General features: G+C 38.3%; 1 protein-coding gene and 1 long non-coding RNA gene across 2 annotated transcripts in view; one reads left to right on the top strand and one right to left on the bottom strand.

Moving 5' to 3' along the window:
• Window positions 1-455, bottom strand: part of LOC126260591 (integrin alpha-PS5-like) — a 563809-nt gene extending 563354 nt beyond the window's left edge. The window contains exon 1 of the mRNA XM_049957927.1: window positions 160-455. Within this exon, the coding sequence (XP_049813884.1) occupies window positions 160-455 (296 nt within the window). The remainder of the gene's footprint in view (window positions 1-159) is intronic.
• Window positions 456-522: 67 nt separating this feature from the next.
• On the top strand, window positions 523-10614 carry LOC126260163 (uncharacterized). The gene is made up of 4 exons (XR_007546614.1): window positions 523-653; window positions 741-814; window positions 2061-2177; window positions 9900-10614. It is a non-coding gene; the product is annotated as an uncharacterized LOC126260163 (long non-coding RNA).
• The last annotated feature ends 4746 nt before the right edge of the window (window positions 10615-15360 follow it).

Here is a 15360-nt window from a genome sequence, read left to right as displayed (position 1 = left end):
TACCCTAAAAAGTTCAAAATTTTAGGAACAAAGTATTCCAAAAAAATGGTTGTTTCTGGCTTTCTTTTATACATATACACTCCTGTTTCACTGCAGTATATGTAATATTATTTTAAATGATATATTTATGCATTTATAATAATAGTTTTTTATACTAACCAGGGTGGAGATCCAGAATCCAGAACAATACTGTACCCAAAGTAGCTGCTTCTTCCAGATCCTTTGCTCAGAAAGTCTTCATATATAATTGGATTTAATGTATCCAAATTAAAGCAAAATACATTCACAAATGCTGTAGACAAAATGGCGAAAACTGCTAGATACATCATGTTCTCTGTTACATAAAATGTCACACAACATTCACTTTGACTAAATGCACACATTAATGAGTGGGTAACATGAATGAAGTTGCCTGCAGGAAGACTGTGGTTAGCTGAAGAAACCACATTCATCATCTTTTCTTTCCACTAGTGAAGTAACTTCCTGTCTTCTGAAACTTCCTGTGTGAGCACTTCCCTAGAAGTTCTCACAGTGCATTTACACATATTTCCACAGATATATAGCACTTATACTAGACTGTTTAAAATTTGAGTGATATCTTTCAAATTTATTAATATCTAACAAGCCTAATAAGCTAACCAATGTTTTCAGCTGTGAGCTTGAGTCATTATGTTAAAATTTAAAACTTTATTTATGTACAACACAACACATTTTATTTTTAATCCCTTTAAATGTTACAGTGAATTTTTCCATTCAGTACAGACATGTATGTAATGAAAAATATAAAACAATGGCCACTCCAACAAGTTTAAAAGTAAGTATGGGACTGCATACCTCTTATAGTCTTAGAAAACGGAAAGATGGTTCTTTTCATCTGCAGAGACATGTCAGTTACAGCATATGCAACAGATGTTTATCTATTTCTTTATATGAATCTCACTTCCTTTACTGTCTGTGTAGCTATTATAGATACATTACTTTTGCTCTAATTTTACATTTGTTTAACTCATTAACACTCATCTTCGTTATCATCTTTATTCTCCATCTTTCCTGCATCTTCAGCAGTAATTCAATCACTACCATTTTTATTATTTCTTATTATGGAAACTTATAGTTCTACCTTTTTGTTTCCATTTACACTGCATTTATCTTTTGCTGACAGTTGCAGTAATCCTACTGCACTTCATAAGTTCTCTGGAATATTTGAGTTATTTCAGCAACATTAATACCCTTTTGCCTTCTACTTTGTGTAAGAAGCAACATTAACATCCTTTGTAAATTCTGCCCATTTATGCAGTGGTGATAGCTTTGGTTTATCTTTTCCTATCCCCCCCCCCCCCCCCCCCACACACACACACACACACAGACACTCACTGAACCTTGAAGAACGAATCTGAGTTCTTCCAGCATGTAATTCAACATTTAATTCTTACAGTGTCTGGTTATCTTCCTATACTTTTGCATACTTTCTGCCATTCCCATTTATTCACATAATGCATATGAAAATGATACCACAATGCACAAAACACAGTAAGGCAATTCAGCCAGTTAATACAAATAGTGCATTTTTACAATATGAAATTAGTTTTCTCTGTCAAATATTAGAAGCTGTGTGCCAAAAAAATTCACTTTCTAGTTTTTATTATCTGTTTCTCCATGCCGCTATAGTGCTGTTGGGCATAGTTTTTATTATATTTAATTCCAACTGATACCTTGTGTATAAGTATGTATAACAGCCATATTATTAATAGATGAAATCAAAAGTTGTAATGGCACCAGGAAACTATGTGTAATACCTTTTTATTTTCTTGTGATATCAATTTATATGAACGTTTTCAACAAATGACAAATGCAAGGAGGATATTCATTTTTTTAACAACTTTTGTTTCAAATCTCGCTTGAGAGGACTTGTGTTTTAAACCTCACAAAAGAAGGACATAGAATTTTTACTCTTATGTCACCAATGACTGTTGTAAATTATATGTGTGATAAAAATGCAAAAGGAAAAATATGTATTATGAGTTATAAAAGATCCAAGATTTTTTTAAATTTCTATGTAGGACTTAAACCTTCAATTGTAAGAAGAGGAAGTAATTTCTCCCATCTGGGAAAACATCTGCTAATCATCAAGATTTAATGGATGGACTGTATGACCGGCAACCACAGGACCATTAGAGGTAACTTAATAATAATGTCTATTAAATATATATGTTTGTAATAGCCAAAATAATTGACTTTTTGTTAAGCACCAAGTTGCTGCAAAATACGGTTTGTGTGACTTTGATAAGTTACATTGTATTTTTCTTACATTGTGAGGAAAACTGTTCATAGCAGCAAATTTAGTTTCAACAAGAATTCATGCTTTAATTCCAGTACTGCAAGTATTAATTATCTCTCATTACGTAAATTTCATACCGATTCATACACTTTGTGTTAGCTTTCGGGCAGCCTCCCAGCACGGTTATTCTAAAATTGACCAATATCGAACTCAACTGGTGACCAATTTTCTAGGACCAAGTCATAGCTAAACATGAACAGACTTTTTCTAGTCAATGTTAAACATACAATCGAAAAAAAACTTGTCATTATTGTCTAAAAGAAAAACTAATTTTTGTCAATTTTCTTATTGCATGAATACAAGTGTAACAAAAGCCATTTGATACGAAAATGTGCATAATATAAAAAACAAGAAGCAGAGAATTAAAAAGACCAATTTATCGCCAATGGGAGACGTAAGTGAGTTGCTTGACTACACAAAGGAGGTAGAAAATTTAAGCAATAGCTTGTGTGATTATGCTTAGTAGCGCCTCTCTTGTTGTATTTAGCTTTCTTTCCTATTTCCTTATCAATTCCCTAGCAGAAAATTTGTTAATCAAAAGGAATCTAAAATTATACCTAACTTTGACTCTTCAGTGTAGTATAAATTATTATGAATCATTTGTGTCATAATACTTTTCGACAAATTAACAATAATCTATAGAAACATGATTTCATAGGAAATTGCAGATTTCAGGTGTAAAATTTATTTGCATAAAAATTTTTCTACTGACTTTTGTAAAATTTTTTGGTAATTGCTAGTATGACAAAAATGGCTGACCAAAAATTGTCCATTGTTGATCGTAATACAGAAGTTGCAATCGGCCAAGATGGCGGTGCATTGTACAAACAAATAAATGAAAATGAAGTGCCAACCACGCAGCTAGCAGAAAGTCAACATGTATCAGAGAGAGATAGGTAGCATTCCTCTCATGCTAAGTGAGGAGAGACCTATGTCATTGTGATGGAGGCACGTGTCTTCATGAGTTTCACGAGTTGTCCTATCGACTGTTGTTAACAAACGACAGCACAGATACACAGACAAACTAAGACGATACCATGATGACTATCAATGAGACCATTTCACAGCATCTCCCAAAGTGATAAATCACTGCGAAATGAAACAGAGGAACGTGAAACAGCAGTGTATTTTGACAACATAGGACGGACACCGATTATCGGTAATCTGAATATTAAAATGCAAAGTACATGTTATAACAGCAATAATAGTACCACAAATGTGCTGTTCCAACAATTACTGACAAATGTGAACATGAAATTCCAGGATATGAGGAAATTCAATACAGTTACACAACAGCTTAGTAACCTGTAGAAAGCTTAGAATTATAGTCTGAATGTGCCAAAAGAGAATGAACTCAGATAAGAAAAAATTTATATGATATAACCAAAAGAGCAGAAGCAGATACCTTAGATTAAAGTAGTACATTAGCTCAGAAGATAGTATCTGAATGTAAAGCATATGTTGACCCCATAGAAGAGGCCATGAAGAAAAGGGAAATCAAACCATCAAATGAAGTAGGTCAGGTTGCTAATATTCAACACTAACTGTGACCAAGACAGATGCACGTAATAGTTATACACATCTTGTCACAAGCCTGATAGCGAGCACAAGTGAAGATTGTACAATTCATAATTTACCTCCAGCAGCACCTACAACACATGCGCAACCGTCACACAGTACTCCGCACAGTTGTAATAACACACCGAAGTCAGATAATGCCGCATGTTTAACAACCATCTTTGCTGATGAAGGGTTGCTTAGACAAAGGCAGTTTGCCATGTATTCAACAGATGGAAAGTGGATGAACCCAATAGTTTTTATCAGTGCATTCTGCAATGTATTTCTGCATAATGGGATAGAGGCTCAAAAAATAAGATTTGCTGTTGGTTACACCCAAGGTGATGTTCTTTTGTGGGCCACTGACATGGCAGAACATTGTCACAGTTACCAGCAATTTCAATGTGCTTTATTAGACATGTACTGGTCGGAAGCCATTCAAGAAAAGTTAGGATGTTAAGTCTTTAACACAGCTCCAATTCATAGTAAGTATGGAAGATTGCAGGGTTATTTCAAAAAGTATTTGAATAAAAACAGATATTGGACTAATCCTATATCACAGGTGGACGTAATGAAGATATTAAAGAGTCGGCTTCCACCTCACATTAGGGAAAGATTAGTAACTATAGCAGAACACGGCATTGAGTACTTTTTGTCAGTTTTGGATTCCACTGCCCTGATTTATAAGGAGGCACCATGGCAACAAAAAACAGCAGATAAACAAACACCTCAACCCGTCTTTGGAAACCAATCTGTAAATAATAATGTTAGTACCCAACAACCATGGAAACCATATCTGACACAGTACATACAGAATGGGAATGGATATGTCAATGGGACAAACAAAAGATTCAAGTGAGGTTATCAGAACAAGAACAATTACAATGGACAAGCCAGTACAAGGCTATTCACTGCTCGTAAATAGTAACAGCCAGCCGTTGCACTGGCACGCTGTCTGCAACAATCAAATACCGCACCCTGTGCCACAGCCAACCTTTGGACAACATAATAGCGTGAACTATAATTTCATGCGAAAATGGGTCACACGCAGCCAATGACATGAATTGGCATAACACAACACACACTGTACAGCTCGCTGAAATTACTCCGGTCATCGAGGTCAATGCTCCTGCACCAGCGGAAAACTCCAACGGGTCACAGTGAGGCTCACAATCCTGAGCAGGTAGGGAGATATGATGAACAATGTGACATGAAAGATGATTTATACCGACATGAGGAGGATGTTCAAGAAAACTTGTATGAAGAGTAGGTACAGGCAGTTACAAAGATAAAGATATTTAACATGGAAGTACACTTAGTTTTAGACTCAGGTACAATGACTAACTTAATGTCAACTGAATTTTTCCAAGAGTTAAAGAAAAGAGGTAAAATTCCCACATTCCCAGTGCAGAATTGTAGAATACAGATGGCTACCAAAAAGAAATCAAAAGCAGTGAAATTACAAGCACTTATTCCATTGAAAATTTCCTCACCATTGACAAATTAATAGTAAATTGTTTGATTGAGATGGACACGTGTAGGACTTATAAGATGCAAATTGATATAGAAAGTGGTAAATGCTACTTCACTGTAAACGAGCACGTATTTGCTGTTTATTTAATAAAAACCTCAGACAAGAAGGTCAAGCAGAAGTAGGAGTCTGATGTAACAGTTCAGTCTGTATTTCCTATTGTAATGTTTGGAAACACTCACTATAATGAACAAGTGCTAGAATCTGATGTAAACTATGAAATGGTAGAACAAAAGGTGAGTGAGCCCAGCACCTTAAATGAACAGAAGCAACAGGAACTTAACAGGTCTGTTGTTAAGTATGCACATGTATTTATAAAACAACCCAGAGTTATCAAGGATTATCAGTACAAAATGGATTTATTATGCCCTATCATATTCCACTCCTTGGGTGAAAAGAGAGGCAGTGTGAGAAGAAGTCAATCGAATGATTAAATGGGGAACCTTCCAACCTTCCTTTTCACCTTATTGTAGCCCCATATTGCCCTTGTAAGTAAACCAGGCAGGTCAGTAAGATTGGTTCTGGATGCTCAAGGTATTAATAAGATCCTAGTACCAGTTTGAATCAGACCTGACAACCTGGACCGACAACTGTTGAAGTTCCATAATACATGGTATTTTACCGTATTGGACCTCTGATGGTCCTACTGGCAAATCCAACTCCATCCAGAAGGTAGAAAGTACACAGCTTTTGTATGTGGTGGTAGAAACTTTGAATACTGCATCCTGCCATTTGGTCTGAATATAAGTGCAGGTGTTTTCATTGCAGCATTAGATAAAGTATTAGGACCAGAGCTATTTCGCAAGGTTATGGTCTATGCTGACAACTTGTTAATCACAACGCCCACTTGGTCAGAACACATTAAGCTGATTGAGAAAGTTTTACAGCATTTTTCAAAATATAGGGTGACAGCCAATTTAAAACAGACTGACTTTGGCGGGGGAGAAGGTAAAATTTCTTGGTCACATTATCTCCGAACAAGGTATCCTCCCTGATACTTAGAAACTTGACACCATATGCAATTGTCCTGCACCGACGAACAAGAAATAAGCTTATTTAGGATTAGCATCATTCTTCCATAAGTTCATACCCAAACAACTGATGAACAGTAACACCCTGTTTATGAAACTTCCTGGCAGATTAAAACTGTGTGCCCGACCGAGACTCGAACTCGGGACCTTTGCCTTTCGCGGGCAAGTAGAGCACTTGCCCGTGACAGGCAAAGGTCCCGAGTTTGAGTCTCGGTTGGGCACACAGTTTTAATCTGCCAGGAAGTTTCATATCAGCGCACACTCCGCTGCAGAGTGAAAATCTCATTCTGGGAACACCCTGTTTAATTTATTACACAAAAACAAACCATGGCTATGGGATGACAAGTGCCAAGAGGATTTCAATAATGTTAACGAGGCAAATATACTTACTCACCTGGATAAGGAGAAAGACTTCTGTCTGTACACAGACACCTTCTCACAGGGTCTGAGGGCATGTCTGTTCCAGATGAGAGAGGAAGACGTTAAGATATTGCAAATGGTAATTAGATTCACTACCCACACATTAACTGATGCAGAAAGATCATACTCTGCATCAGAATTAAAGTTTGGCAGAATTAGAAAGTCTGGGCATTCAGAAAATTTGAGTACTTTTATGGGGTAAGAGTACAAAAGTATATCGTGATCACCAATTCCTTTCATTATTGTTGACATGCAGATGACTGCACAGGAGATTGGCAAGGTGGTGTCAATATTTGCAAGAATTCAACTTCGAAATTATTTATACCAACGGCAATCAGAACATCATTGTTGATGCTCTATCAAGGTTGCCTCAAGGTCTAGATGAATTTAGTGAAGTTTTGGTACAGGATTCTGAAATAAGAACTCTTCTTATGCAAAGTAAAGTACCGCAATCTGACTACAGTAAGTTTTGTAAATAAATGAAAACCATGCAACAACAGAACCTAAGATGGATCAAAGTCAGACAAAAACTAACACAGGAAGGCAACAAACAGGTAAAATTGTGGTACAGGGAATATAAGATTGTTTTATTTCATCGCAAGCATCCTGACTCAGAACAATGGTGCATTTGTCTTCCTGAGAAGTACATTGAGGAATTCATAGTGTACATCCACGAAGTGTGGGGACACTACAGGGTAAGTACATGTACCGATGAGATAGGTAAACACTGCTACTTCCCAAATTTGAGAAGACGAGTACTTCAAGTACTACAAAAATGTATAGTGTGTCAGAAGGCAAAACATTCTAACTCTTCCAAACATATCGAGCTTCACCCAATTTTAACTTAGAGCCCTCTAGATTTAGTGTCTCTATATGTAGCAAGCCCCTATCCAAGATGCAAGGGTGGAGTAAGATACATAGTAGCACTATATGATGTTGTTACAAAGCATATTGTGATGTACACTGTACATAGCACAACAGCGTCCTCCATCAGGAAAACGATCAAAGAAGATTACATGAGGAGAATAGGAAAGCCACGATTTATACTTACTGATAATACCTCACATATATTATAGGACAGAAATGGAAGAAATCTGTGACATCACAGGGTATAAAACAAATCTTAGTATCAAGATTCCACCCCAAGGCATCGCCTGTAGAAAGAGTATTCAAGGAATTTAATCGGTTCATAAGGATATACACACCGCACACATACATGAAATGGGTAGAATATGTCACACTGTTCATGCCAGGTCATTAACAATCTTACAAATTCTTCCACTGGTTTCACAAAAATGAATTAATGTTTTATGCTAGACAAAAGGACAAATGGGAGTCACCACTACCAAAAGTACCAGCAGTGGAAATTACCTCGGAGGAAAAAATTAAACAAGCAGTAATCACACTGGAAAACAGGGCTGAATATAGGAAAAAAATCTCTGCTTGGAAGCTGAAGCATTTTACACAGTTTACTGAGGGCCAACAAGTTCTGTTATGAACACATCCTAGGTCAACAAAAATAGGGAAGTTAAACAAGAAGTGGCAATTACTTAAATCAGAACTGTATATAATTTCCAAAGTCTCATATTCCAGAGCTTATCAACTGATTTATGAGAGGACTGGTTGAGACAAAGGTCTCTATCCCCACAAGGACTTAAAGGCATTTGTGGAATAAACATTGCTGGCATAAGTATTTTAACTGAAAATGACTGTACATAACAGTAATTTAATTTCTGTTTTCTTTTGAATACTAGTGTTAAGGAAACATGTTTGGATATAAGAGACTTTTACTTGTATTTTGATAGTAGCAGCTAAGTGAAATTGAGAGGGCTATTATAACAAAGCAGTGATTTGCTTGACATGAAGAGTGGTGAAGCAGAGCATAACTTGTGATGTATGCTGTGGTGTAATTATAATGTTGAGGCGAAAGCAACAACTCGCACGAATGCACATGTAAACACGGCCACAGGAGATTTAATTATTAGACAGCTGACATGATAAAAGACTGACAGTTAATGCAATTAAATGCAACTTTCCCACACACATATTTATAAGAACTGTATACATATAGGAAGAAAGAAGGAATAACTATAAATTTAAGGTTGACTACATCTATGTTAACTAAGGAAATATACAAGAGACTACGAGTAATATCTGCATAAAATGATAATGTTAACCTACTATATACAGGTATGCACAGATGTTTACAGAAACTGAACTACAGGACATATAACAAATAATTAAGGATATGTGTGATGACAGCTGAGATGACAGCAGGATACGGAGATAGGAGCACAAGTATCTCACACTTTATGGAATTTTGTAGATACTTTTCTTTGCAGGGTACAGATAAGGGAAGCTGTTGATGTACTGGGTGGAACAGGTGAATAAAACGGTTGCATACTGACATAAAAGAATGACTGAATCAATGTCCACTGAGCTACTACACATTTAGTTTTAAGTTTTTCTTTTTAGCGACCTGTGGAATGACACGGTGTGAAAGAAGAGATGATAAGCTTTGAGAGTGGCATGGTACCATACAAGTAATAGGCTACACCTCAAGCAAATAAAATTTAGTTGTGACAATTGGCGTGAATGAATGATTCAAAGTATCAGTGAAAGAAGAAATGATAAGCTTTGAGAGTGGCATGGTACCATACAAGTAACAGGCTACACCTCAAGCAAATAAAATTTAGTTGTAACAATTGGTGTGAATGAATTATTCGAAGTATCAGCAGCAGCAGTGCGGTAAGTGACAAGTGATATAGGTTTGATGCGACCGAACAAATAAAGGGCCAATCTACACACAGGGTACAGGCTGACCTACACACAGGGTACAGTCTGCTTCAGAAATTCCCAACACCCATTTTTCTCTTTATAATATGTATATATGTATATGAAGGTATTCCTCAAAAACAGGATTATTCCTATACATCGAATGACAACAACATTTATGGCAATTAAACACATGTCATGAGTATTTAAGTTACCCGTCGTCTGAAGTAAACAATGTCTATTTCAGGTACTAGGAACATAACAAGAGTCTATCATGAGAACAATGCTGATTGAGAGTCTTCTTGTAACGCGATATAGCTGGCCGGAGTGGCCAAGCGGTTCTAGGCGCTTCAGTCTGGAACCGCACGACTGCTACGCTCGCAGGTTTGAATCCTGCCTCAAACATGGATGTGTGTGATGTCATTAGGTTAGTTAGGTTTAAGTAGTTCTAAGTTCTAGGGGATTGATGACCTCAGATGTTGCGTCCCATTGTGCACAGAGCCATTTGAACCATTTTTGTAACACGATAAATGAGTTCTACATCCTTTCCATTGTAATCCGATGGGTCTGTACTCATATAGATTCCTTCCTTCATTGCTGGAGGCAATGCTAAATGTAGTTACACAATAGTCTATTCAGAGTAAATGCCGATGCTTCCCATCTGCCCCATAAATAAAAAATAAGCTTCCATGAATAATGTGAAAGAAATTATGTATAATATTTCTTATGCAAAGTTTTGTGGCACACAAACATATGGATGTATATATGTACATAAGAATGATCGATGTAACTGAGGTTACGCATATTTATTCTATAATTTGAATGTAAATAAGCCTATTATTTACAAGCTAAACTTGTTCGGCTGTTTATGAAGTAAGTGTGATGGCAATGTCAGCAGTGATATGTAATATACGAATGTATTACAATTCTGACTCTGGAAATAAAGGTTTTTTGAAGAGTAACAGCCCCCATGATCCACGGACCTTGCCATTGGTGGGTAGGCTTGCGTGCCTCAACGACACAGATAGCCATACCGTAAGTGCAACCACAATGGAGGGGTATCTGTTGAGAGGCCAGACAAACATGTGGTTCCTGAAGAGGGGCAGCAGCCTTTTCAGTAGTTGCTGGGGCAACAGTCTGGATGATTGACTGATCTGGCCTTGTAACACTAACCAAAACGGCCTTGCTGTGCTGGTACTGCGAATGGCTGAAAGCAAGGGGAAACTACAGCCGTAATTTTTCCCAAGGGCATGCAGCTTTACTGTATGATTAAATGATGATGGCATCCTCTTGGGTAAAATATTCCGGAGGTAAAATAGTACCCCATTTGGATCTCCGGGCGGGAACTACTCAGAACTGAAGAAACTGCAAAAAGGTCGGAATTTAAGGAGATGGGACCTTGATAAACTGAAAGAACCAGAGGTTGTAGAAAGTTTCAGGGAGAGCATAAGGGAACAATTGACAGGAATGGGGGAAAGAAATACAGTAGAAGAAGAATGGGTAGCTCTGAGGGATGAAGTAGTGAAGGCAGCAGACAATCAAGTAGGTAAAAAGACGAGGGCTAATAGAAATCCTTGGGTAACAGAAGAAATATTGAATTTAATTGATGAAAGGAGAAAATATAGAAATGCAGTAAATGAAGCAGGCAAAAAGGAATACAAACGTCTCAAAAATGAGATCGACAGGAAGTGCAAAATGGCTAAGCAGGGATGGCTAGAGGACAAATGTAAGGTTGTAGAGGCTTGTCTCACTAGGGGTAAGATAGATACTGCCTACAGAAAAATTAAAGAGACCTTTGGAGAGAAGAGAACCACTTGTATGAACATCAAGAGCTCAGATGGAAACCCAGTTCTAAGCAAAGAAGGGGAGGCAGAAAGATGGAAGGAGTATATAGAGGGTTTATACAAGTGTGATGTACTTGAGGACAATATTATGGAAATGGAAGAGGATGTAGATGAAGACGAAATGGGAGATAAGATACTGCGTGAAGAGTTTGACAGAGCACTGAAAGACCTGAGTCGAAACAAGGCCCCGGGAGTAGACAACATTCCATTAGAACTACTGATGGCCTTGGGAGAGCCAGTCCTGACAAGACTCTACCATCTGGTGAGCAAGATGTGTGAGACAGGCAAAATACCCTCAGACTTCAAGAAGAATATAATAATTCCAATCCCAAAGAAAGCAGGTGTTGACAGATGTGAAAATTACCGAACTATCAGTTTAATAAGTCACAGCTGCAAAATACTAACGCGAATTCTTTACAGACGAATAGAAAAACTGGTAGAAGCGGACCTCCAGGAAGATCAGTTTGGATTCTGTAGAAATGTTGGAACACATGAGGCAATACTAACCTTACGACTTATCTTGGAAGAAAGATTAAGAAAAGACAAACCTACGTTTCTAGCATTTGTAGACTTAGAGAAAGCTTTTGACAATGTTAACTGGAATACTCTCTTTCAAATTCTGAAGGTGGCAGGGGTAAAATACAGGGAGCGAAAGGCTATTTACAATTTGTACAGAAACCAGATGGCATTTATAGGAGTCAAGGGGCATGAAAGGGAAGCAGTGGTTGGGAAAGGAATGAGACAGGGTTGTAGCCTCTCCCCGATGTTATTCAATCTGTATATTGAGCAAGCAGTAAAGGAAAAAAAAGAAAAATTCGGAGTAGGTATTAAAATTCATGGAGAAGAAGTAAAAACTTTGAGGTTCGCCGATGACATAGTAATTCTGTCAGAGACAGCAAAGGACTTGGAAGAGCAGTTGAACGGAATGGACAGTGTCTTGAAAGGAGGATATAAGATGAACATCAACAAAAGCAAAACAAGGATAATGGAATGTAGTCGAATTAAGTCTGGTGATGCTGAGGGAATTGGATTAGGAAATGAGACACTTAAAGTAGTAAAGGAGTTTTGCTATTTAGGGAGTAAAATAACTGATGATGGTTGAAGTAGAGAGGATATAAAATGTAGACTGGCAATGGCAAGGAAATCGTTTCTGAAGAAGAGGAAGTTGTTAACATCGAGTATAGATTTAAGTGTCAGGGAGTCGTTTCTGAAAGTATTTGTATGGAGTGTAGCCATGTATGGAAGTGAAACATGCACGATAAATAGTTTAGATAAGAAGAGAATAGAAGCTTTCGAAATGTGGTGCTACAGAAGAATGCTGAAGATTAGATGGGTAGATCACATAACTTATGAGGAGGTGTTGAATAGGATTGGGGAGAAGAGAAGTTTGTGGCACAACTTCACTAGAAGAAGGGATCGGTTGGTAGGACATGTTCTGAGGCATCAAGGGATCACCAATTTAGTATTGGAGGGCAGCGTGGAGGGTAAAAATCATAGAGGGAGACCAAGAGATGAATACACCAAGCAGATTCAGAAGGATGTAGGTTGCAGTAGGTACTGGGAGATGAAGAAGCTTGCACAGGATGGAGTAGCATGGAGAGCTGCATCAAACCAGTCTCAGGACTGAAGACCACAACAACAAACAACACATCTTTTACACTGAACTCCAAAACAGTTATCAAAAACTACTTTAAGCAACACCAAATTTTACCAATTCGTTGGTGGCAGACCCAAACTCTCCCTCTCTTAGGCGATATTCCATTCCACCAAAACCCCCCTTCCCCTCCTCCTCCCCCCCCCCCCCCCCCACAATTAGCTCCCCCCTGGACTGACTTCTAGAATCGACACTGTCTGGAGGGTGTTGCCTACTGAGATCCATGTAGAGGACTCTTTAAGGAGCTGAAAGTTTTGATCCTCCCTTTTTTATTAATCTATGAATCAGTTTGTTTCCTCAAGTCAAATCAAGAATTCTCTTCTCTAAACAGTGAAGCACACAACTATCAAACAAGAAACATGCTTGATTTCTATATAAACCTACATTCAAAAGCCCTGTACCAAAATAGTGTGGTGTTTCTACCTAAAGTAATGTTCAATGCCTTACCAAAAGAAATAAAAAACATACTAAACTTACATATATCTAAAAAGAATTAAAGAAGCTACTATTAGGTCAAAGTTTCTGTTATGTTGATGAATTTCTTTACTATCGAAACAGATAGTACTCATATTTTGATTTGTATAAACCTTTGTTTCTTCAACTTGCATGGAAAAGGAAGGCAATGTATGTAAAGTGTAATTAAGAAAATGTTAAAGTGTAACTAAGAAAACAGTATTTCCCTTAATGGATTTTTCTACGAGGGCAGTTCAATAAGTAATGCAACACATTTTTTTTCTGAAACAGGGGTTGTTTTATTCAGCATTGAAATACACCAGGTTATTCCCCAATCTTTTAGCTACACAACACTATTTTTCAACGTAATCTCCATTCAATGCTACGGCCTTATGCCACCTTGAAATGAGGGCCTGTATGCCTGCACGGTACCATTCCACTGGTCGACGTCGGAGCCAACGTCGTACTGCATCAATAACTTCTTCATCATCCGCGTAGTGCCTCCCACGGATTGCGTCCTTCATTGGGCCAAACATATGGAAATCCAACGGTGCGAGATCGGGGCTGTAGGGTGCATGAGGAAGAAAAGTCCACTGAAGTTTTGTGAGCTTCTCTCGGGTGCGAAGACTTGTGTGAGGTCTTGCGTTGTCATGAAGAAGGAGAAGTTCGTTCAGATTTTTGTGCCTACGAACACGCTGAAGTCGTTTCTTCAATTTCTGAAGAGTAGCACAATACACTTCAGAGTTGATCGTTTGACCATGGGGAAGGACATCGAACAGAATAACCCCTTCAGCGTCCCAGAAGACTGTAACCATGACTTTACCGGCTGAGGGTATGGCTTTAAACTTTTTCTTGGTAGGGGAGTGGGTGTGGCGCCACTCCATTGATTGCCGTTTTGTTTCAGGTTCGAAGTGATGAACCCATGTTTCATCGCCTGTAACAATCTTTGACAAGAAATTGTCACCCTCAGCCACATGACGAGCAAGCAATTCTGCACAGATGGTTCTCCTTTGCTCTTTATGGTGTTCGGTTAGACAACAAGGGACCCAGCGGGAACAAACCTTTGAATATCCCAACTGGTGAACAACTGTGACAGCACTACCAACAGAGATGTCAAGTTGAGCACTGAGTTGTTTGATGGTGCTCCGTCGATCATCTCGAACGAGTGTGTTCGCACGCTCCGCCATTGCAGGAGTCACAGCTGTGCATGGCCGGCCCGCACGCGGGAGATCAGACAGTCTTGCTTGACCTTGCGGTGATGATGACACACGCTTTGCCCAATGACTCACCGTGCTTTTGTCCACTGCCAGATCACCGTAGACATTCTGCAAGCGCCTATGAATATCTGAGATGCCCTGGTTTTCCGCCAAAAGAAACTCGATCACAGCCCGTTGTTTGCAACGCACATCCGTTACAGACGCCATTGTAACAGCTCCGTACAGTGCTGCCACCTGTCGGAAGTCAATGAAACTATACGAGACGAAGCGGGAATGTTTGAAAATATTCCACAAGAAATTTCCGGTTTTTTCGACCAAAATTGGCCGAGAAAAAAAATGTGTTGCATTACTTATTGAACTGCCCTCGTATATAAAACTTTTCTTGCAGGCCAAAAGAAGACAAAATATGTAAAGTGTAACTAAGAAAATGTTATTTCCCTTCATTGTTAAAAATATAAATCATGCTATCTCTCCCCCCCCCCCCCTCTCTCTCTCTCTCTCTCTCTCTCTCTCTCTCTCTCTCTCTCTCTCTCTCTCTCT

Source organism: Schistocerca nitens, chromosome 5, assembly GCF_023898315.1.
Source record: "Schistocerca nitens isolate TAMUIC-IGC-003100 chromosome 5, iqSchNite1.1, whole genome shotgun sequence".
Lineage (NCBI taxonomy): Eukaryota > Metazoa > Arthropoda > Insecta > Orthoptera > Acrididae > Schistocerca > Schistocerca nitens.
Note: the sequence above shows the minus strand (reverse complement) of the source record. Positions and strands in the feature narration are given on the sequence as shown.